The sequence below is a fragment of the Somniosus microcephalus genome, chromosome 12 (genome assembly GCF_052327205.1).
Source record: "Somniosus microcephalus isolate GS21.2 chromosome 12, FLI_Smic_1.0, whole genome shotgun sequence".
In the NCBI taxonomy this organism is placed as follows: Eukaryota; Metazoa; Chordata; class Chondrichthyes; order Squaliformes; family Somniosidae; genus Somniosus; species Somniosus microcephalus.
In genome coordinates this window covers 217,399,211-217,423,727 of record NC_140998.1, presented here as the reverse complement: position 1 = coordinate 217,423,727, position 24,517 = coordinate 217,399,211, and the positions used below count along the sequence as shown (strand labels likewise).

Here is a 24,517-nt window from a genome sequence, read left to right as displayed (position 1 = left end):
ACGGGTTCCACACACAATTACTCTCACTGGGGTGCGGGTTCCACACACACTGACTCTCACTGGGGTACAGGTCGCACACACACTGACTCTCACTGGGGTACGGGTTCCACACACACTGACTCTCACTGGGGTACAGGTTCCACACACACTGACTCTCACTGAGCTACGGGTTCCACTCACACTGACTCTCACTGGGGTACGGGTTACACTCACACTGACTCTCACTGGGGTACGGGTTCCACACACACTGACTCTCACTGGGGTACGGGTTCCACACACACTGACTCTCCACTGGGGTACAGGTTCCACACACACTGACTCTCACTGGGGTACGGGTTCCACACACACTGACTCTCACTGGGGTACGGGTTCCACACACACTGACTCTCACTGGGGTACGGGTTCCACACACACTGACTCTCACTGGGGTACGGGTTCCACACACACTGACTCTCACTGGGGTACGGGTTCCACACACACTGACTCTCACTGGGGTACGGGTTCCACACACACTGACTCTCACTGGGGTACGGGTTCCACACACACTGACTCTCACTGGGGTACGGGTTCCACACACACTGACTCTCACTGGGGTACGGTTTCCACACACACTGACTCTCACTGGGGTACAGGTTCCACACACACTGACTCAATGGGGTGCGGGTTCCACACACACTGACTCTCACTGGGGTACGGGTTCCACACACACTGACTCTCACTGTGGTACGGGTTCCACACACACTGACTCTCACTTGGGTACGGGTTCCACACACACTGACTCTCACTGGGGTACGGGCCCCACACACACTGACTCTCACTGGGGTACGGGTTCCACACACACTGACTCTCACTGGGGTGCGGGTTCCACACACACTGACTCTCACTGGGGTACGGGTTCCACACACACTGACTCTCACTGGGGTACAGGTTCCACACACACTGACTCAATGGGGTACGGGTTCCACACACACTGACTCTCACTGGGGTACGGGTTCCACACACACTGACTCTCACTGGGGTACGGGTTCCACACACACTGACTCTCACTGGGGTACGGGTTCCACACACACTGACTCTCACTGGGGTACGGTTCCCACACACACTGACTCTCACTGGGGTACGGGTTCCACACACACTGACTCTCACTGGGGTACGGGTCCCACACGCACTGACTCTCACTGGGGTACGGGTTCCACACACACTGACTCTCTCTGGGGTGCGGTTTCCACAAACACTGACTCTCACTGGGGTACGGGTTCCACACACACTGACTCTCACTGGGGTACGGGTTCCACACACACTGACTCTCACTGGGGTACGGGTTCCACACACACTGACTCTCACTGGGGTACGGGTTCCACACACACTGACTCTCACTGAGGTACGGGTCCCACACACACTGACTCTCACTGGCGCACGGGTTCCACACACACTGACTCTCACTGGGGTTCGGGTTCCACACACACTGACTCTCACTGGGGTGCGGGTTCGACACACACTGACTCTCACTGGGGTGCGGGTTCCACACACACTGACTCTTACTGGGGTACGGGTCCCACACACACTGACTCTCACTGGGGTACGGGTTCCACACAAACTGACTCTCACTGGGGTACGGGTTCCAGAGACACTGACTCTCACTGGGGTACGGGTTCCACACACGCTGACTCTCATTGGGGTATTTGTTCCACGCACACTGACTCTCTCTGGGGTGCGGTTTCCACACACACTGACTCTCACTGGGGTACGGGTTCCACACACACTGACTCTCACTGGGGTACAGGTTCCACACGCACTGACTCTCAATTTGGAATGGTTTGGACAGGCACTGATTCTGACTTGGGGTACGGGTTCCACACACACCGACTCTCACTGGGGTCCGGGTTCCACACACACTGACTCTCACTGGGGTACGGGTTCCACACATACTGACTCTCACTGGGGTATGGGTTCCACACACACTGACTCTCACCCGGGTACGGTTCCCAGGGAATACATTCCCAGGGCAGGTACAGCATGGGTCAAAGACAGAGTAAAGCTTCCTCTACACTGTCCCATCAAACACTCCCAGGGCAGGTACACCACGGGTTAGATACAGAGTAAAGCTCCCTCTACACTGTCCCATCAAACACTCCCAGGGCAGGTACAGCACGGGGTTAGATACAGAGTAAAGCTCCCTCTACACTGTCCCATCAAACACTCCCAGGGCAGGTACAGCACGGGGTTAGATACAGAGTAAAGCTCCCTCTACACTGCCCCATCAACACTCCCAGGGCAGGTACTGCACGCGGTTAGATACAGAGTAAAGCTCCCTCTACACTGTCCCATCAAACACTCCCAGGGCAGGTACAGCACAGGGTTAGATACAGCGTGAAGCTCCCTCTACACTGTCCCATCAAACACTCCCAGGGCAAGTACTGCACGGGTTTGATACAGAGTAAAGCTCCCTCTGCACAGTCCCCATCAAACATTCCCAGGGCAGGTACAGCACGGGTTAGATACAGAGTAAAGCTCCCTCTACACTGTCCCATCAAACACTCCCAGAGCAGGTGTAACGTTAGATACAGTCCAAAGGGCTCCAAGGAGATGCCGCTTGCCCGCCTTGGCACTGACTGATGATTCTCTCTGGATGCTTTGACCCCTCTCTCAGGTCGGAATGCCACACTAATGGTCACGGTGACCGGTCTCTCCATCTTCCCGAACTCATCGATCACCGGATTACTCCTGGTCGATATTAACGGGCAGACCGTGAAGTATGGAACGATCTTGAATGAGACAGAATCGGCCGAGACCTACCTGGTGGAAATTGAGGAGGTGCCGAGAGGCTCGTTCTTTGTCCAGCTCAAAGGGCAGGATGGGCTGGGGAATGAATTCCAGCGACAGTCTTCAGCCCTGATCTTCGCTTCCAACTCAACGCTGAAGGTACAGAACCCCAATCACTATCGGAGGGAGTCCCAAAGCGCTTCACAGACAATGGAGGACTTTCTGAAGTGTGGTCACTGTTGTAATGTAGGAAACGCAGCGGCTAATTTGTGCACAGCAAGCTCCCACAAACAGCAATGTGACAATGGCCGGATCGTCTGTTTTTAGTGATGTTGGTTGAGGGATAAATATTGGCCCCAGGACACCGGGGTGAACTCCAAGAGTGGCCGGGGGATCTTTTACATCCACCTGAGAGAGCAGACGGGGCCTCGGTTTAACGTCTCATCCGAAAGACTGAGTTACAAGAGCGAGTCTCACCATCAGGGACCCCTTTTAAAGAGGGAGTCTCTCCATCAGGGACCCCTTTTATAGAGTGAGTCTCTCTCGAATTCCCAGTTATAGAGGGGCTCTCTCACTCTCTCTCTCTCTCTCTCTCTCTCTCGGCATCGGTCAGTGTAGTGAGGGATAAAATGTTCGCGAAACCCAGGTTAAAGTTCAGCCGCCTGACTGTCCAATCGGCGTGTGTCTCCATCCAGGTACAGGGCGATGACATCGTCTTTTCAGGACAGGAGTTCAATGTAACGTTTACGCTGAGTTCGGAGGGTCAGAGTTCAACTTACACCGTGACCGTAAGAAGTGACCAGAATTTCAATCAACGATTCAACATGACCAGGTGAGCACAGATCAAAGGTCAGCACAGATCAAAGGTCAGCACAGGTTAGATACAGAGTAAAGCTCCCTCTACACTGTCCCATCAAACACTCCCAGGGCAGGTACAGCACGGGTTAGATACAGAGTAAAACTCCCTCGACACTGTCCCCATCAAACACTCCCAGGGCAGGTACAGCACGGGTTAGATACAGAGTAAAGCTCCCTCTACACTGTCCCATCAAACACTCCCAGGGCAGGTACAGCATGGGTTAGATACAAAGTAAAGCTCCCTCTACACTGTCCCATCAAACACTCCCAGGGCAGGTACAGCATGGGTTAGATACAGAGTAAAGCTCCCTCTACACTGTCCCATCAAACACTCACAGGGCAGGTACAGCATGGGTTAGATACAGAGTAAAGCTTCCTCTACACTGTCCCATCAAACACTCCCAGGGCAGGTACAGCATGGGTTAGATACAGAGTAAAGCTCCCTCTACACTGTCCCATCAAACACTCCCAGGGCAGGTACAGCACGGGCTGGATACAGAGTAAAGCTCCCTCTACACTCTCCCATCAAACACTCCCAGGGCAGGTACAGTACAGGGTTAGATACAGAGTAAAGCTCCCTCTACACTCTCCCATCAAACACTCCCAGGGCAGGTACAGTACGGGGTTAGATACAGAGTAAAGCTCCCTCTACACTGTCCCATCAAACACTCCCAGGGCAGGTACAGCACGGGTTAGTAAAGAGTAAAGCTCCCTCTACACTGTCCCATCAAACACTCCCAGGGCAGGTACAGCACAGGGTTAGATACAGAGTAAAGCTCACTCTACACTGTCCCATCAAACAGTCCCAGGGCAGGTACAGCACGGGTTAGATACAGAGTAAAGCTCCCTCTACACTGGCCCATCAAACACTCCCAGGGCAGGTACAGCACAGGTTAGATACAGAGTAAAGCTCCCTCTACACTGTCCCATCAAACACTCCCAGGGCAGGTACAGCACGGGTTAGATACAGAGTAAAGCTCCCTCTACACTGTCCCATCAAACACTCCCAGGGCAGGTACAGCACGGGTTAGATACAGAGTAAAGCTCCCTCTACACTGTCCCATCAAACACTCCCAGGGCAGGTACAGCACGGGTTAGATACAGAGTAAAGCTTCCTCTACACTGTCCCATCAAACACTCCCAGGGCAGGTACAGCATGTGTTAGATACAGAGTAAAGCTCCCTCTACACTGTCCCATCAAACACTCCCAGGGCAGGTACAGCACGGGCTGGATACAGAGTAAAGCTCCCTCTACACTCTCCCATCAAACACTCCCAGGGCAGGTACAGTACGGGGTTAGATACAGAGTAAAGCTCCCTCTACACTGTCCCATCAAACACTCCCAGGGCAGGTACAGCACGGGCTAGATACAGAGTAAAGCTCCCTCTACACTCTCCCATCAAACACTCCCAGGGCAGGTACAGTACGGGGTTAGATACAGAGTAAAGCTCCCTCTACACTGTCCCATCAAACACTCCCAGGGCAGGTACAGCACGGGTTAGATACAGAGTAAAGCTTCCTCTTCACTGTCCCATCAAACACTCCCAGGGCAGGTACAGCACGGGTTTGATAGAGAGTAAAGCTACATCTACACTTTCCCACTCCGCTACCCGTCTCTCTCCCTCTCCTCTCCCCCACCCCCCACTCTCTATCTCCCCCTCTCTCTCTCACGAGGGTTTGTTTCTGGAGGGATAGCATTGAAAAACAGAGAAGATGCGGTCTACTTCTGTCAAACATTCGTTAGACCACACTTGGAGCACTGTGCACAGTTCAGGTCTCCATGTACATTGGTTAGATCACACTTGCAGCACTGTGCACAGTTCTGGTCTCCATATACCTCGGTTAGACCACACTTGGAGCACTCTGCACAGTTCTGGTCTCCATATACCTTGGTTAGACCACACTTGGAGCACCGTGCACGGTTCTGGTCTCCATATACCTTGGTTAGACCACACTTGGAGCACTGTGCACAGTTCTGGTCTCCATATACCTTGGTTAGACCACAGTTGGAGCACTGTGTACAGTTCTGGTCTCCATATACCTTGGTTAGACCACCCTTGGAGCACTGTGCACAGTTCTGGTCTCCATATACCTTGGTTAGACCACACTTGGAGCACTGTGCACAGTTCTGGTCTCCGTATACCTTGGTTAGACCACACTTGGAGCACTGTGCACAGTTCTGGTCTCCATATACCTTGGTTAGACCACACTTGGAGAACCGTGCACAGTTCTGGTCTCCATATACCTTGGTTAGACCACACTTGGAGCACTGTGCACAGTTCTGGTCTCCGTATACCTTGGTTAGACCACACTTGGAGCACTGTGCACAGTTCCGGTCTCCATATACATTGGTTAGACCACACTTGGAGCACTGTGCACAGTTCTGGTCTCCATATACCCTGGTTAGACCACATTTGGAGCACTGTGTACAGTTCTGGTCTCCATATGCCTTGGTTAGACCACACTTGGAGCACTGTGCACAGTTCTGATCTCCGTATACCTTGATTAGACCACACTTGGAGCACCGTGCACAGTTCTGGTCTCAATATACCTTGGTAAGACCACACTTGGAGCATTGTGCACAGTTCTGGTCTCCATATACCTTGGTTAGAACACCCTTGGAGCACTGTGCACAGTTCTGGTCTCCATATACCTTGGTTAGACCACACTTGGAGCATTGTGCTCAGTTCTGGTCTCCGTATACCTTGATTAGACCACACTTGGAGCACTGTGCACAGTTCTGGTCTCCGTATACCTTGGTTAGGCCACACTTGGAGCACTGTGCACAGTTCTGGTCTCCATATACCTTGGTTAGACCACACTTGGAGCATTGTACTCAGTTCTGGTCTCCGTATACCTTGGTTAGACCACACTTGGAGCACTGTGCACAGTTCTGGTCTCCATATACCTTGGTTAGACCACACTTGGAGAACCGTGCACAGTTCTGGTCTCCATATACCTTGGTTAGACCACACTTGGAGCACTGTGCACAGTTCCGGTCTCCATATACTTTGGATAGACCACACTTGGAGCACTGTGCACAGTTCTGCTCTCCATATACCTTGGTTGGACCACACTTGGAGCTGTGTGCACAGTTCGGGTCTCCATGTACCTTGGTTAGACCACACTTGGAGCATTGTGCAAAGTTCTGCTCTCCATAAACCTTGGTTAGACTACACTTGGAGCACTGTACACAGTTCTGATCTCATTATAACTCGGTTAGACCAAACGTGGAGCACTGTGCATTGTTCTGATCTCCACATATTTTGGTTAGACCACACTTGGTGCACTGTGCACAGTTCCGGTCTCCATGTACCTTGGTTAGACCACGCTTGGAGCACTGTGCACAGTTCTGGTCTCCATATAGATTCGTTAGACCATACTTGGAGCAATGTGCACATTTTTGGTCTCCGTGTACCTTCGTTAGACCACACTTGGAGCACTGTGCACAGTTCAGGTCTCCATATACCTTGGTTAGACCACACTTGGAGCAATGTGCACAGTTCCGGTCTCCATGTACCGTGGTTAGAGCACACTTGGAGCACTGTGCACATTTCTGGTCTCCATTTACCTTGTTTAGACCACACTTGGAGCATTCTGCACAGTTCTGTTCTCCGTATACGTTGGTTAGACCCCACTTGGAGCACTGTGCACAGTTCTGATCTCATTATACCTTGGTTAGACCACACGTGGAGCACTCTGCGAAGTTCTGATCTCCATATATCTTGGTTAGATGACACTTGGAGCATCATACACAGTTCTGATCTTCATATACCTTGGTTCAGCAACAGTTGGAGCATTGTGTACATTTCTGATCTCCATGTACCTTTGTTAGACCGCACTTGGAGCACTGTGCACAGTTCTGGTCTCCATATACCTTGGTTAGAGCACACTTGGAGCACTGTGCACAGTTCTGGTCTCCATATACCTTGGTTAGACCACACTTGGAGCACTGTGCACAGTTCTGGTCTCCATATACCTTGGTTAGACGACACTTGGAGCACTGTGCACAGTTCTGGTCTCCATATACCTTGGTTAGACGACACTTGGAGCACTGTGCACTGTTGTGGTCTCCGTATACCTTGGTTAGACCACACTTGGAGAACCGTGCACAGTTCTGGTCTCCATATACCTTGGTTAGACCACACTTGGAGCACTGTGCACAGTTCCGGTCTCCATATACTTTGGATAGACCACACTTGGAGCACTGTGCACAGTTCTGCTCTCCATATACCTTGGTTGGACCACACTTGGAGCTGTGTGCACAGTTCGGGTCTCCATGTACCTTGGTTAGACCACACTTGGAGCATTGTGCAAAGTTCTGCTCTCCATAAACCTTGGTTAGACTACACTTGGAGCACTGTACACAGTTCTGATCTCATTATAACTCGGTTAGACCAAACGTGGAGCACTGTGCATTGTTCTGATCTCCACATATTTTGGTTAGACCACACTTGGTGCACTGTGCACAGTTCCGGTCTCCATGTACCTTGGTTAGACCACGCTTGGAGCACTGTGCACAGTTCTGGTCTCCATATAGATTCGTTAGACCACACTTGGAGCAATGTGCACATTTTTGGTCTCCGTGTACCTTCGTTAGACCACACTTGGAGCACTGTGCACAGTTCAGGTCTCCATATACCTTGGTTAGACCACACTTGGAGCACTGTGCACAGTTCTGGTCTCCATATGCCTTGGTTAGACCACACTTGGAGCAATGTGCACAGTTCTGGTCTCCATATACCTTCATTGGACCACACTTGGAGCACTGTGCACAGTTCAGGTCTCCATATACCTTGGTTAGACCACACTTGGAGCAATGTGCACAGTTCCGGTCTCCATGTACCTTGGTTAGACCACACTTGGAGCACTGTGCACAGTTCTGGTCTCCATATACCTTCGTTAGACCACACTTGGAGCACTGTGCACAGTTCAGGTCTCCATATACCTTGGTTAGACCACACTTGGAGCAATGTGCACAGTTCTGGTCTCCATATACCTTCGTTAGACCACACTTGGAGCACTGTGCACATTTCTGGTCTCCATTTACCTTGTTTAGACCACACTTGGAGCATTCTGCACAGTTCTGTTCTCCGTATACGTTGGTTAGACCCCACTTGGAGCACTGTGCACAGTTCTGATCTCATTATACCTTGGTTAGACCACACGTGGAGCACTCTGCGAAGTTCTGATCTCCATATATCTTGGTTAGATGACACTTGGAGCATCATACACAGTTCTGATCTTCATATACCTTGGTTCAGCAACAGTTGGAGCATTGTGTACATTTCTGATCTCCATGTACCTTTGTTAGACCGCACTTGGAGCACTGTGCACAGTTCTGGTCTCCATATACCTTGGTTAGAGCACACTTGGAGCACTGTGCACAGTTCTGGTCTCCATATACCTTGGTTAGACCACACTTGGAGCACTGTGCACAGTTCTGGTCTCCATATACCTTGGTTAGACGACACTTGGAGCACTGTGCACAGTTCTGGTCTCCATATACCTTGGTTAGACGACACTTGGAGCACTGTGCACTGTTGTGGTCTCCGTATACCTTGGTTAGACCACACTTGGAGAACCGTGCACAGTTCTGGTCTCCATATACCTTGGTTAGACCACACTTGGAGCACTGTGCACAGTTCCGGTCTCCATATACTTTGGATAGACCACACTTGGAGCACTGTGCACAGTTCTGCTCTCCATATACCTTGGTTGGACCACACTTGGAGCTGTGTGCACAGTTCGGGTCTCCATGTACCTTGGTTAGACCACACTTGGAGCATTGTGCAAAGTTCTGCTCTCCATAAACCTTGGTTAGACTACACTTGGAGCACTGTACACAGTTCTGATCTCATTATAACTCGGTTAGACCAAACGTGGAGCACTGTGCATTGTTCTGATCTCCACATATTTTGGTTAGACCACACTTGGTGCACTGTGCACAGTTCCGGTCTCCATGTACCTTGGTTAGACCACGCTTGGAGCACTGTGCACAGTTCTGGTCTCCATATAGATTCGTTAGACCACACTTGGAGCAATGTGCACATTTTTGGTCTCCGTGTACCTTCGTTAGACCACACTTGGAGCACTGTGCACAGTTCAGGTCTCCATATACCTTGGTTAGACCACACTTGGAGCACTGTGCACAGTTCTGGTCTCCATATGCCTTGGTTAGACCACACTTGGAGCAATGTGCACAGTTCTGGTCTCCATATACCTTCATTAGACCACACTTGGAGCACTGTGCACAGTTCAGGTCTCCATATACCTTGGTTAGACCACACTTGGAGCAATGTGCACAGTTCCGGTCTCCATGTACCTTGGTTAGACCACACTTGGAGCACTGTGCACAGTTCTGGTCTCCATATACCTTCGTTAGACCACACTTGGAGCACTGTGCACAGTTCAGGTCTCCATATACCTTGGTTAGACCACACTTGGAGCAATGTGCACAGTTCTGGTCTCCATATACCTTCGTTAGACCACACTTGGAGCACTGTGCACATTTCTGGTCTCCATTTACCTTGTTTAGACCACACTTGGAGCATTCTGCACAGTTCTGTTCTCCGTATACGTTGGTTAGACCCCACTTGGAGCACTGTGCACAGTTCTGATCTCATTATACCTTGGTTAGACCACACGTGGAGCACTCTGCGAAGTTCTGATCTCCATATATCTTGGTTAGATGACACTTGGAGCATCATACACAGTTCTGATCTTCATATACCTTGGTTCGGCAACAGTTGGAGCATTGTGTACTTTTCTGATCTCCATGTACCTTTGTTAGACCGCACTTGGAGCACTGTGCACAGTTCTGGTCTCTGTATACCTTGGTTAGACCACACTTGGAGCACTGTGCAAAGTTCTGGTCTCCATATACCTTGGTTAGACCACACTTGGAGCACTGTGCACAGTTCTGGTCTCTGTATACCTTGGTTAGACCACACTTGGAGCACTGTGCACAGTTCTGGTGTCCATATACCTTGGTTAGAGCACACTTGGAGCACTGTGCACAGTTCTGGTCTCCATATACCTTGGTTAGACCACACTTGGAGCACCGTGCACGGTTCTGGTCTCCATATACCTTGGTTAGACCGCACTTGGAGCACTGTGTACAGTTCTGGTCTCCGTATACCTTGGTTAGACCACACTTGGAGCACTGTGCACAGTTCCGGTCTCCATATACATTGGTTAGACCACACTTGGAGCACTGTGCACAGTTCTGGTCTCCATGTACCCTGGTTAGACCACACTTGGAGCACTGTGTACAGTTCTGGTCTCCATATGCCTTGGTTAGACTACACTTGGAGCACTGTGCACAGTTCTGGTCTCCGTATACCTTGATTAGACCACACTTGGAGCACCGTGCACAGTTCTGGTCTCAATATACCTTGGTAAGACCACACTTGGTGCATTGTGCACAGTTCCGGTCTCCATATACCTTGGATAGACCACACTTGGAGCACTGTGCACCGTTCTGGTCTCCATGTACCTTAGTTAGACCACACTTGGAGCACTGTGCACAGTTCTGCTCTCCATATACCTTGGTTGGACCACACTTGGCGCTGTGTGCACAGCTCTGGTCTCCATGTACCTTGGTTAGACCACACTTGGAGCATTGTGCAAAGTTCTGCTCTCCATATACCTTGGTTAGACCACACTTGGAGCACTGTGCACAGTTCTGGCCTCCATATACCTTGGTTAGACCACACTTGGAGCACTGTGCACAGTTCTGGTCTCCATATACCTTGGTTAGACCACACTTGGAGCACTGTGCACAGTTCTGGTCTCCATGTGCCTTGGTTAGACCACACCTGGAGCACTGTGCACAGTTCCGGTCTCCATATACCTTGGTTAGACCACACTTGGAGCACTGTTCACAGTTCTGGTCGCCATGTACCTTGGTTAGAGCACACTTGGAGCACTGTGCACAGTTCTAGTCTCCGTATACCTTGGTTAGACCACACTTGGAGCACTGTGCACAGTTCTGGTCTCCGTATACCTGGGTTAGACCACACTTGGAGCACTGTGCACAGTTCTGGTCTCCGTATACCTTGGTTAGACCACACTTGGAGCACTGTGCACAGTTCTGGTCTCCGTATACCTTGGTTAGACCACACTTGGAGCACTGTGCACAGTTCTGGTCTACATATACCTTGGTTAGACCACACTTGGAGCACTGTGCACAGTTCTGGTCGCCATGTACCTTGGTTAGAGCACACTTGGAGCACTGTGCACAGTTCTGGTCTCCATATACCTTGGTTAGACCACACTTGGAGCACTGTGCACAGTTCTGGTCTCCGTATACCTTGGTTAGACCACACTTGGAGCACTGTGCACAGTTCTGGTCTCCATATACCTTGGTTAGACCACACTTGGAGCACTGTGCACAGTTCTGGTCTCCATATACCTTGGTTAGACCACACTTGGAGCACTGTGCACAGTTCTGGTCGCCATGTACCTTGGTTAGACCACACTTGGAGCACTGTGCACAGTTCTGGTCTCCATATACCTTGGTTAGACCACACTTGGAGCACTGTGCACAGTTCTGGTCTCCATATACCTTGGTTAGACCACACTTGGAGCACTGTGCACAGTTCTGGTCGCCATGTACCTTGGTTAGAGCACACTTGGAGCACTGTGCCCAGTTCTGGTCTCCGTATACCTTGGTTAGACCACACTTGGAGCACTGTGCCCAGTTCTGGTCTCCGTATACCTTGGTTAGACCACAGTTGGAGCACTGTGCACAGTTCTGGTCTCCGTATACCTTGGTTAGACCACACTTGGAGCACTGTGCACAGTTCTGGTCTCCGTATACCTTGGTTAGACCGCACTTGGAGCACTGTGCACAGTTCTGGTCTCCATATACCTTGGTTAGACCACACTTGGAGCACCGTGCACAGTTCTGGTCTCTGTATACCTTGGTTAGACCACACTTGGAGCACTGTGCACAGTTCTGGTCTCCGTATACCTTGGTTAGACCACACTTGGAGCACTGTGCACAGTTCTGGTCTCCGTATACCTTGGTTAGACCGCACTTGGAGCACTGTGCACAGTTCTGGTCTCCATATACCTTGGTTAGACCACACTTGGAGCACTGTGCACAGTTCTGGTCGCCATGTACCTTGGTTAGACCACACTTGGAGCACTGTGCACAATTCTGGTCTCCTTATACCTTGGTTAGACCACACTTGGAGCACTGTGCACAGTTCTGGTCTCCTTATACCTTGGTTAGACCACACTTGGAGCACTGTGCACAGTTCTGGTCTCCATAAACCTTGTTTACACCACACTTGGAGCACTGTGCACTGTTCTGGTCTCCATTTACCTTGGTTAGACCACACCTGGAGCACTGTGCACAATTCTGGTCTCCGTATGCCTTGGATAGACCACACTTGGAGCACTGTGCACAGTTCTGGTCTCCATATACCTTGTTTACACCACATTTGGAGCACTGTGCACTGTTCTGGTCTCCATTTACCTTGAATGGACCACACTTGGAGCACTGTGCACAATTCTGCTCTCCGTATACCTTGGTTAGACCACACTTGGAGCAATGTGCACAGTTCCGGTCTCCATGTACCTTGGTTAGACCACACTTGGAGCACTGTCACATTTCTGGTCTCCATTTACCTTGTTTAGACCACAGTTGGAGCATTCTGCACAGTTCTGTTCTCCGTATACGTTGGTTAGACCACACTTGGAGCACTGTGCACAGTTCTGATCTCATTATACCTTGGTTAGACCACACGTGGAGCACTCTGCGCAGTTCTGATCTCCATATATCTTGGTTAGATGACACTTGGAGCATCATACACAGTTCTGATCTTCATATACCTTGGTTCGGCAACAGTTTGAGCATTGTGTACATTTCTGATCTCCATGTACCTTTGTTAGACCGCACTTGGAGCACTGTGCACAGTTCTGGTCTCTGTATACCTTGGTTAGACCACACTTGGAGCACTGTGCACAGTTCTGGTCTCCATATACCTTGGTTAGAGCACACTTGGAGCACTGTGCACAGTTCTGGTCTCCATATACCTTGGTTAGACCACACTTCGAGCATTGTGCACAGTTCTGGTCTCCATATACCTTGGTTAGACCACACTTGGAGCACCGTGCAGAGTTCTGGTCTCCATATACCTTGGTTAGACCACACTTGGAGCACTGTGCACAGTTCCGGTCTCCATGTACCTTGGTTAGACCACACTTGGAGCACTGTGCACAGTTCTGGTCTCCATATACCTTGGTTAGACTACACTTGGAGCACTGTGCACAGTTCTGGTCTCTGTATACCTTGGTTAGACCACACTTGGAGCACTGTGCACAGTTCTGTTCTCCATATACCTTGGCTGACCACACTTGGAGCACTGTGCACGGTTCTGGTCTCCATATACCTTGGTTAGACCACACTTGGAGCACTTTGCACAGTTCTAGTCTCCGTATACCTTGGTTAGACCACACTTGGAGCACTGTGCACAGTTCTGCTCTCCATATACCTTGGTTAGACCACACTTGGAGCACTGTGCACAGTTCTGGTCTCCATATACCTTGGTTAGACCACACTTGGAGCACTGTGCACAGTTCTGGTCTCTGTATACCTTGGTTAGACCACACTTGGAGCACTGTGCACAGTTCTGGTCGCCATGTACCTTGGTTAGAGCACACTTGGAGCACTGTGCACAGTTCTGGTCTCCGTATACCTTGGTTAGACCGCACTTGGAGCACTGTGCACAGTTCTGGTCTCCTTATACCTTGGTGAGACCACACTTGGAGCACTGTACACAGTCCTGGTCTCCATATACCTTGGTTAGACCACACTTGGAGCACTGTTCACAGTTCTGTTCTCATTATACCTTGCTTAGACCACACGTGAAGCACTGTGCATTGTTCTGATCTCCATATATCTTCGTTAGATCACACTTGGAGCACCGTGCATGGTTCTGATCTCCACATTTCTTGGTTAGACCACACTTGGAGCACTGTGCACAGTTCTGGTCTCCATTTACCTTATTTAGACCACACCTGGAGCACTGTGCACAGTTCTGGTCTCCATTTACCTTATTTAGACCACACTTGGAGCACTGTGCACAGTTTCGGTCACCATATACCTTGGTTAAACCACACGTGGAGCACTGTGCACAGTTCTGGTCTCCATATATCTTGGTTAGACCACACTTGGAGCACAGTGCACTGTTCTGGTCTCCTTATACCTTGGTTAGACCACTCTTGGAGCACTGTGCACAGCTCTGGTCTCCATATACCTTGTTTACCCCACACTTGGAGCACTGTGCACTGTTCTGGTCTCCATTTACCTTGGTTAGACCACACTTGGAGCACTGTGCACAATTCTGGTCTCCGTATAGCTTGGATAGACCACACTTGGAGCACTGTTCACAGTTCTGGTCGCCATGTACCTTGGTTAGAGCACACTTGGAGCACTGTGCACAGTTCTGGTCTCCGTATACCTTGGTTAGACCACACTTGGAGCACAGTGCACTGTTCTGGTCTCCTTATACCTTGGTTAGACCACACTTGGAGCACTGTGCACAGTTCTGGTCTCCGTATACCTTGGTTAGACCGCACTTGGAGCACTGTGCACAGTTCTGGTCTCCATATACCTTGGTTAGACCACACTTGGAGAACTGTGCACAGTTCTGGTCTCCATATACCTTGGTTAGACAACACTTGGAGCACTGTGCACTATTCTGGTCTCCATTTACCTTGTTTACACCATACTTGGAGCACTGTGCACTGTTTTGGTCTCCATTTACCTTGGTTAGACAACACTTGGAGCACTGTGCACAATTCTGGTCTCCGTATACCTTGGATAGACCACACTTGGAGCACTCTGCACAGTTCTGGTCTCCATATACCTTGGTTAGATCACCCTTGGAGCACTCTGCACAGTTCTGGTCTCCATTTACCTTGGTTAGACCACACTTGGAGCACCGTGCACAGTTCTGATCTCCATATACCTTTTGTTTGACCGCACTTGGAGCACTGTGCACAGTTCTGGTCTCAATTTACCTTGGTTAGACCACACTTGGAGCGCCGTAAACAGTTCTGGTCTGCATATACCTCGGTTAGCCCACACTTGGAGCTCTGTGCAATGTTCTGATCTCCATTTACCTTGGTTAGACCACAGTTGGAGCACTGTGCACAGTTCTGATCTCCATATACCTTGGTTAGACCACACTTGGAGCATTGTGCACAGTTCTGGTCTCCATATACCTTGGTTAGACCACACTTGGAGCACCTTGCAAAGTTCTGGTCCCCATTTATCTTGGTTAGTCCACACTTGGAGCACTGTGCACAGTTTTGGTCTCCATATACCTTGGTTAGACCACACTTGGAGCACTGTGCACAATTCTGGTCTCCGTATACCTTGGTTAGTTCACACTTGGAGCACTGTGCACAGTTCTGGTCTCCGTATACCTTGGTTAGACCACACTTGGAGCACTGTGCACAATTCTGGTCTCCGTATACCTTGGTTAGTTCACACTTGGAGCACCGTGCACAGTTCTGATCTGCATATACCTTGGTTAGACCACACTTGGAGCACTTTGCACAGTTCTGATCTCCATATACCTTCCTTAGACCGCACTTGGAGCACCATGCACAGTTCTGATCTCCAGATACCTTGGTTAGACCACACTTGGAGCACTGTTCACAGTTCTGGTCTCCATATACCTTGGTTAGACCACACTTGGAGCACCGTGCACAGTTCTGGTCTCAATATAACTTGGTTAGACCACAGTTGGAGCACTGTGCACAGTTCTAGTCTCCGTATACCTTGGTTAGACCACACTTGGAGCACTGTGCACAGTTCTGGTCTCTATATACCTTGGTTAGACCACACTTGGAGCACTGTGCACAGTTCTGGTCTCCATATACCTTGGTTAGACCACACTTGGAGCACTGTGCACAGTTCTGGTCTCTGTATACCTTGGTTAGACCACACTTGGAGCACTGTGCACAGTTCTGGTCTCCATATACCTTGGTTGGAGCACACTTGGAGCACTGTGCACAGTTCTGGTCTCCATATACGTTGGTTAGACCACACTTCGAGCATTGTGCACAGTTCTGGTCTCCATATACCTTGGTTAGACCACACTTGGAGCACTGTGCACAGTTCCGGTCTCCATGTACCTTGGTTAGACCACACTTGGAGCACTGTGCACAGTTCTGGTCTCCATATACCTTGGTTAGACCACACTTGGAGCACTGTGCACAGTTCTGGTCTCTGTATACCTTGGTTAGACCACACTTGGAGCACTGTGCACAGTTCTGTTCTCCATATACCTTGGTTAGACCACACTGGGAGCACTGTGCACGGTTCTGGTCTCCATATACCTTGGTTAGACCACACTTGGAGCACTTTGCACAGTTCTAGTCTCCGTATACCTTGGTTAGACCACACTTGGAGCACTGTGCACAGTTCTGCTCTCCATATACCTTGGTTAGACCACACTTGGAGCACTGTGCACAGTCCTGGTCGCCATGTACCTTGGTTAGAGCACACTTGGAGCACTGTGCACAGTTCTGGTCTCCGTATACCTTGGTTAGACCGCACTTGGAGCACTGTGCACAGTTCTGGTCTCCTTATACCTTGGTGAGACCACACTTGGAGCACTGTACACAGTCCTGGTCTCCATATACCTTGGTTAGACCACACTTGGAGCACTGTTCACAGTTCTGTTCTCATTATAGCTTGCTTAGACCACACGTGAAGCACTGTGCATTGTTCTGATCTCCATATATCTTCGTTAGATCACACTTGGAGCACCGTGCATGGTTCTGATCTCCACATTTCTTGGTTAGACCACACTTGGAGCACTGTGCACAGTTCTGGTCTCCATTTACCTTATTTAGACCACACCTGGAGCACTGTGCACAGTTTCGGTCACCATATACCTTGGTTAAACCACACGTGGAGCACTGTGCACAGTTCTGGTCTCCATATATCTTGGTTAGACCACACTTGGAGCACAGTGCACTGTTCTGGTCTCCTTATACCTTGGTTAGACCACACTTGGAGCACTGTGCACAGCTCTGGTCTCCATATACCTTGTTTACACCACACTTGGAGCACCGTGCACTGTTCTGGTCTCCATTTACCTTGGTTAGACCACACTTGGAGCACTGTGCACAATTCTGGTCTCCGTATAGCTTGGATAGACCACACTTGGAGCACTGTTCACAGTTCTGGTCGCCATGTACCTTGGTTAGAGCACACTTGGAGCACTGTGCGCAGTTCTGGTCTCCGTATACCTTGGTTAGACCACACTTGGAGCACTGTGCACAGTTCTGGTCTCCGTATACCTTGGTTAGACCACACTTGGAGCACTGTGCACTGTTCTGGTCTCCTTATACCTTGGTTAGACCACACTTGGAGCACTGTGCACAGTTCTGGTCTCCGTATACCTTGGTTAGACCGCACTTGGAGCACTGTGCACAGTTCTGGTCTCCATATACCTTGGTTAGACCACACTTGGAGAACTGTGCACAGTTCTGGTCTCCATATACCTTGGTTAGACAACACTTGGAGCACTGTGCACTATTCTGGTCTCCATTTACCTTGTTTACACCATACTTGGAGCACTGTGCACTGTTTTGGTCTCCATTTACCTTGGTTAGACAACACTTGGAGCACTGTGCACAATTCTGGTCTCCGTATACCTTGGATAGACCACACTTGGAGCACTCTGCACAGTTCTGGTCTCCATATACCTTGGTTAGATCACCCTTGGAGCACTCTGCACAGTTCTGGTCTCCATTTACCTTGGTTAGACCACACTTGGAGCACCGTGCACAGTTCTGATCTCCATATACCTTTTTTTTGACCGCACTTGGAGCACTGTGCACAGTTCTGGTCTCAATTTACCTTGGTTAGACCACACTTGGAGCGCCGTACACAGTTCTGGTCTGCATATACCTCGGTTAGCCCACACTTGGAGCTCTGTGCAATGTTCTGATCTCCATTTACCTTGGTTAGACCACAGTTGGAGCACTGTGCACAGTTCTGATCTCCATATACCTTGGTTAGACCACACTTGGAGCATTGTGCACAGTTCTGGTCTCCATATACCTTGGTTAGACCACACTTGGAGCACCTTGCAAAGTTCTGGTCCCCATTTATCTTGGTTAGTCCACACTTGGAGCACTGTGCACAGTTTTGGTCTCCATATACCTTGGTTAGACCACACTTGGAGCACTGTGCACAATTCTGGTCTCCGTATACCTTGGTTAGTTCACACTTGGAGCACTGTGCACAGTTCTGGTCTCCGTATACCTTGGTTAGACCACACTTGGAGCACTGTGCACAATTCTGGTCTCCGTATACCTTGGTTAGTTCACACTTGGAGCACCGTGCACAGTTCTGATCTGCATATACCTTGGTTAGACCACACTTGGAGCACTTTGCACAGTTCTGATCTCCATATACCTTCTTTAGACCGCACTTGGAGCACCATGCACAGTTCTGATCTCCAGATACCTTGGTTAGACCACACTTGGAGCACTGTGCACAGTTCTGGTCTCCATATACCTTGGTTAGACCACACTTGGAGCACCGTGCACAGTTCTGGTCTCAATATAACTTGGTTAGACCGCAGTTGGAGCACTGTGCACAGTTCTAGTCTCCGTATACCTTGGTTAGACCACACTTGGAGCACTGTGCACAGTTCTGGTCTCTATATACCTTGGTTAGACCACACTTGGAGCACTGTGCACAGTTCTGGTCTCCATATACCTTGGTTAGACCACACTTGGAGCACTGTGCACAGTTCTGGTCTCCATATACCTTGGTTAGACCACACTTGGAGCACTGTGCACAGTTCTGGTCTCCGTATACCTTGGTTAGACCACACTTGGAGCACTGTGCACAGTTCCGGTCTCCGTATACCTTGGTTAGACCACACTTGGAGCACTGTGCACAGTTCTGGTCTCCATACACCTTGGTTAGACCACACTTGGAGCACTGTGCACAGTTCTGGTCTCCATATACCTTGGTTAGACCACACTTGGAGCACTGTGCACAGTTCTGGTCTCCGTATACCTTGGTTAGACCACACTTGGAGCACTGTGCACAGTTCTGTTCACCATATTATAAATATGATATAGAGGCTGGTGTTGATGGGGTGAGATGAAGAGGGGTGGGAGGAGGCTGGTGTTGATGGGCTGAGATGAAGAGGGGTGGGAGAAGACTGTTGTTGATGGGGTGAGATGAAGAGGGGTGGGAGGAGGCTGGTGTGGATGGGGTTAGATGAAGAGGGGTGGGAGGAGGCTGGTGTTGATGGGGTGAGATGAAGAGGGGTGGGGGGAGGCTGGGGTTGATATGAAGAGGGGTGGGAGGAGGCTGGTGTTGATGGGGTGAGTTGAAGAGGGGTGGGAGGAGGCTGGTGTTGATGGGGTGAGATGAAGATGGGTGGGGGGAGGCTGGTGTTGATGGGGTGAGATGAAGAGGGGTGGGAGGAGGCTGGTGTTGATGGGGTGAGATGAAGAGGGGTGGGAGGAGGCTGGTGTTGATGGGGTGAGATGAAGAGGGGTGGGAGGAGGCTGGTGTGGATGGGGTTAGATGAAGAGGAGTGGGAGGAGGCTGGTGTTGATGCGGTGAGATGAAGAGGGGTGGGAGAAGACTGATGTGGACCATTTGGGCTGAATGGCCTCTTTCTGTGCTGTGAATACCGTGTAATTCTCCCTCTCTCTCTCTCACTCTCTTAGGGCGACTGTCGGAATGAATGAGACTGTCGAAGGCGTGGCCTATTTCTTTGTACCCAACACGACGGCCCCGGGAACGACTGTCACCATCACCATCGAGGCCTCCTCCGCGGAAACCGCCGACTTCAACTACGGGCTGCTCCAAATCACCATCAGGAACCAGGTACCGACAGACACGGAGTGTCCCCCAGCCCCGCTTCACCAAACCGGCTCGAGGGTGGAGGGGGGGGGAGTGGGGGGAGCCGGGGACCGGGGGGTGGGTGGCGGGTGGGGGGAGCCTCAACATCTCACAGTGTCTGCTGAACGAGCTGCATTGCCCAATGCCCTGAGGCTATTTGCTGTTTTCTTGAACGTACCCCCAGTATAAGCCATGGCTCACTGGGCTGATCACCCTCTCTCCCTCTCTCACCTCCGAGTCCGAAGGTCATGACTTTGAGTCCCCACTCCAGAGACACGAGCCCCATAATCCAGGCCGACACTCCCAATACCAGTACTGAGGGAGCGCCGCACTGTCAGAGTGTCAGTACTGAGGGAGCGCCGCACTGTCGGAGGGTCAGTACTGATGGAGCGCCACACTGTCGGAGGGGCAGTACTGAGGGAGCGCTGCACGGTCGGAGGGGCAGTACTGAGGGAGCGCCGCACGGTCGGAGGGGCAGTACTGAGGGAGTGCCGCTCTGTCGGAGGGGCTGTACTGAGGGAGTGCCGCACACTCGGAGGGGCTGTGCTGCACTTTTGGAGGGGCAGTACTGAGGGAGCGCCACACTGGAGGAGGGGCAGTACTGAGGGTGCGCCGCACTATCGGAGGGACAGTACTGAGGGAGCATCGCACTGTCGGAGGGGCAGTACTGAGAGAGCATTGCAGTGTCGGAGGGGCAGTACTGAGGGAGTGCCGCACTGTTGGAAGGGCAGTACTGAGGGAACGCGGCACTGTCGGAGGGGCAGTACTGAGGGAGCGCCGCACTGTCGGAGGGGCAGTACTGTGGGAGCGCCGCACTGTCGGAGGGGCAGTACTGAGGGAACGCGGCACTGTCGGAGGGGCAGTACTGAGGGAGTGCTGCAGTGTTGGAGGGGCAGTACTGAGGGAGCGCCGCACTGTCGGAGGGGCAGTACAGAGGGAGCGCCGCACCGTCGGACAGGCAGTACTGAGGGAGCGCCGCACTGTCGAGGGGCAGTACTGAGGGAGCGCAGCACTGTCGGAGAGGCAGTACTGAGGGAGCACCACAATGTCAGAGGGTCAGTACTGAGGGAGCGCCGCACTGTCGGAGAGGCAGTACTGAGGGAGTGCCGCACTGTCGGAGGGGCAGTACTGAGGGAGCGCTGCACTGTGGAAGGGGCAGTACTTAGGGAGTGCTGCATTGTCGGAGGGGCAGTACAGAGGGAGCGCCGCACTGTCGGAGGAGCAGTACTGAGGGAGCGCCGCACTGTCAGAGGGGCAGTACTGAGGGAGCGCCGCACTGTCGGAGGGGCAGTACTGAGGGAGCGCCGCACTGTCGGAGGGGCAGTACTGAGGGAGTGCTGCACTGTCGGAGGGGCAGTACTGAGGGAGCGCCGCACTGTCGGAGGGGCAGTAATGAGGGAACGCCGCACTGTCAGAGGTGCAGTACTGAGGGAGCACCGCACTGTCGGAGGGGCAGTACTGAGGGAGCGCCGCACTGTCGGAGGGGCAGTACTGAGGGAGCGCCGCACTGTCGGTGGGGCTATACTGAGGGAGCGCCACACTGTCAGAGGGGCAGTACTGAGGGAGCGCCGCACTGTCGGAGGGGCAGTACTGAGGGAGCGCCGCACTGTCGGAGGGGCAGTACTGAGGGAGTGCTGCACTGTCGGAGGGGCAGTACTGAGGGAGCGCCGGACTGTCGGAGGGGCAGTAATGAGGGAGCGCCGCACTGTCGGAGGTGCAGTACTGAGGGAGCACCGCACTGTCGGAGGGGCAGTACTGAGGGAGCGCCGCACTGTCGGAGGGGCAGTACTGAGGGAGCGCCGCACTGTCGGAGGGGCTATACTGAGGGAGCGCCACACTGTCAGAGGGGCAGTACTGAGGGAGCGCCGCACTGTCGGAGGGGCAGTACTGAGGGAGCGCCGCACTGTCGGAGGGGCAGGACTGAGTCATTGCCGCACTGTCGGAGGGGCCGTACTGAGGGAGCGCCGCACTGTTGCAGTCTCGGTTTAGCACCGATCGCGGGTCAGGAGTAGTTTGTGATTGGATTGATGGGGTGTCGGTGCCTCTGATCCATGGCTGGGTGTAACCAGGGCCGAGATCTCCTCGCTCTCCATCTCCTTCAACCTGACCTCTCCGCCCACAGGTCCAGGACCTCAGCTCTCCGACCTGCCGCGTCACCTGGCTGGACAGAGGCTGCCCGCGGAATCCTCTTGCCAACTGCAGCGAGGAGAACTGGCGGGCGGAGGCTGTGTTCACCGACTCGGGGACGGGCCTCGCCAACATATACAGTCGCCACGGCAACGGGACCCTGGAGACGGGTGAGTTGGGGAGCAACACGAGCGCCGTGAATTACACCGCTTCCTGCTGCTTCCCCGGGGTGGAGCTGATCGGGGTCGACGGGGTCGGGAATGTCGGGCGGTGCGTGCTGAGGACAGTGCCGTCTACCACAGCGCCGACGTTTACCACACCGCAGACGTCAACTGCACCGCAGACGTCTATCACAGCGGAGATGTCAACCACACCGCAGACGTCTATCACAGCGGAGATGTCAACCACACCGCAGACGTCTATCACAGCGGAGATGTCAACCACACCGCAGACGTCTACCACACGCCGGACATCTAACGCATCGCAGACGTCTACCGCACTCCAAACGTCTAACATAAGCACGACGTCGACCGGATCGCAGACATCCAACGCCCGCCAGACTGCTGCTGCCCCAGAGAGTACAACAACGGGTGCAGCCGAGCGCTGGAGCCATCCCAGCATCTGCAGCGCAATGGCCTCATGTCTGATGCTCTGTCTCTTTACCTACTTCCAATAGATACCAGTGGGCTGGTCACTGGGAGGCAATATGGCCCTGGGTGTTGGGATCTGGGTGTTGGGGCATGTAACCCAGTGAGAGTCAATGTGTGTGGAACCCGTACCCCAGTGAGAGTCAGTGTGTGTGGAACCCGTACCCCAGTGAGAGTCAGTGTGTGTGGAACCCGTACCCCAGTGAGAGTCAGTGTGTGTGGAACCCGTACCCCAGTGAGAGTCAGTGAGTGTGGATCCCGTACCCCAGTGAGAGTCAGTGTGTGTGGAACCCGTACCCCAGTGAGAGTCAGTGTGTGTGGAACCCGTACCCCAGTGAGAGTCAGTGTGTGTGGAAGCCGTACCCCAGTGAGAGTCAGTGTCTGTGGAACCCGTACCCCAGTGAGAGTCAGTGTGTGTGGAACCCGTACCCCAGTGTGAGTCAGTGTGTGTGGGACCCGTACCCCAGTGAGTGTCAGTGTGTGTGGGACCCGTACCCCAGTGAGAGTCAGTGTGTGTGGGACCCGTACCCCAGAGAGAGTCAGTGTGTGTGGGACCCGTACCCCAGTGAGAGTCAGTGTGTGTGGAACCCGTACCCCAGTGAGAGTCAGTGTGTCTGGAACCCGTACCACAGTGAGAGTCAGTGTGTGTGGAACCCGTACCCCAGTGAGAGTCAGTGTGTGTGTATCCCGTATCCCAGTGAGAGTCAGTGTGTGTGGAACCCGTACCCCAGTGAGAGTCAGTGTGTGTGGAACCCGTACCCCAGTGAGAGTCAGTGTGTGCGGAACCCGTACCCCAGTGAGAGTCAGTGTGTGTGGTACCCGTACCCCAGTGAGAGTCAGTGTGTGCGGAACCCGTACCCCAGTGAGAGTCAGTGTGTGTGGAACCCGTACCCCAGTGAGAGTCAGTGTGTGTGGAACCCGTACCCCAGTGAGAGTCAGTGTGTGTGGGACCCGTACCCCAGTGAGAGTCAGTGTGTGTGGAACCCGTACCCCAGTGAGAGTCAGTGTGTGTGGGACCCGTACCCCAGTGAGAATCAGTGTGTGTGGAACCCGTACCCCAGTGAGAGTCAGTGTGTGTGGAACCCGTACCCCAGTGAGAGTCAGTGTGTGTGGGACCCGTACCCCAGTGAGAGTCAGTGTGTGTGGAACCCGTACCCCAGTGAGAGTCAGTGTGTGTGGAACCCGTACCCCAGTGAGAGTCAGTGTGTGTGGAACC

The 24,517-nt window shown here is 52.2% G+C and overlaps 2 protein-coding genes across 2 annotated transcripts in view; one reads left to right on the top strand and one right to left on the bottom strand.

The window, feature by feature from the left end:
* Positions 1 to 23,591, top strand: part of LOC147110118 (von Willebrand factor A domain-containing protein 7-like) — a 203,052-nt gene extending 179,461 nt beyond the window's left edge. The window contains exons 13-16 of the mRNA XM_086004053.1: positions 2,651 to 2,922; positions 3,459 to 3,595; positions 20,353 to 20,529; positions 22,664 to 23,591. Coding sequence (XP_085860179.1) covers positions 2,651 to 2,922; positions 3,459 to 3,595; positions 20,353 to 20,529; positions 22,664 to 23,330 — 1,253 coding nt within the window. The 3' untranslated portion in view covers positions 23,331 to 23,591. The remainder of the gene's footprint in view (positions 1 to 2,650; positions 2,923 to 3,458; positions 3,596 to 20,352; positions 20,530 to 22,663) is intronic.
* LOC147110119 (uncharacterized) lies at positions 10,328 to 15,908 on the bottom strand. Its single transcript, XM_086004151.1, has 5 exons — positions 15,887 to 15,908; positions 14,076 to 14,228; positions 13,567 to 13,872; positions 12,003 to 12,241; positions 10,328 to 10,354 (listed from the first exon to the last, which is right to left on the bottom strand). The coding sequence occupies exons 1-5, from the start codon at positions 15,906 to 15,908 to the stop codon at positions 10,328 to 10,330; spliced, it is 747 nt and encodes a 248-aa protein (XP_085860277.1).
* Positions 23,592 to 24,517: the final 926 nt, after the last annotated feature.

Excerpts from the sequence above, each read along its gene's own strand:
- LOC147110119 (XM_086004151.1), bottom strand. The coding sequence starts at position 15,908 with ATGGGGACCAGAACTTTGCAAG. Across the intron at positions 14,229-15,886 it reads GGGGACCAGAACTTTGCAAG|GTATACAGAGACCAGAACTG; the intron begins GTGCTCCAAGTG and ends GGTCTAACCAAG. Across the intron at positions 12,242-13,566 it reads CCAAGTGTGGTCTAACCAAG|GTACATGGCGACCAGAACTG; the intron begins GTATACAGAGAC and ends GCTCTAACCAAG.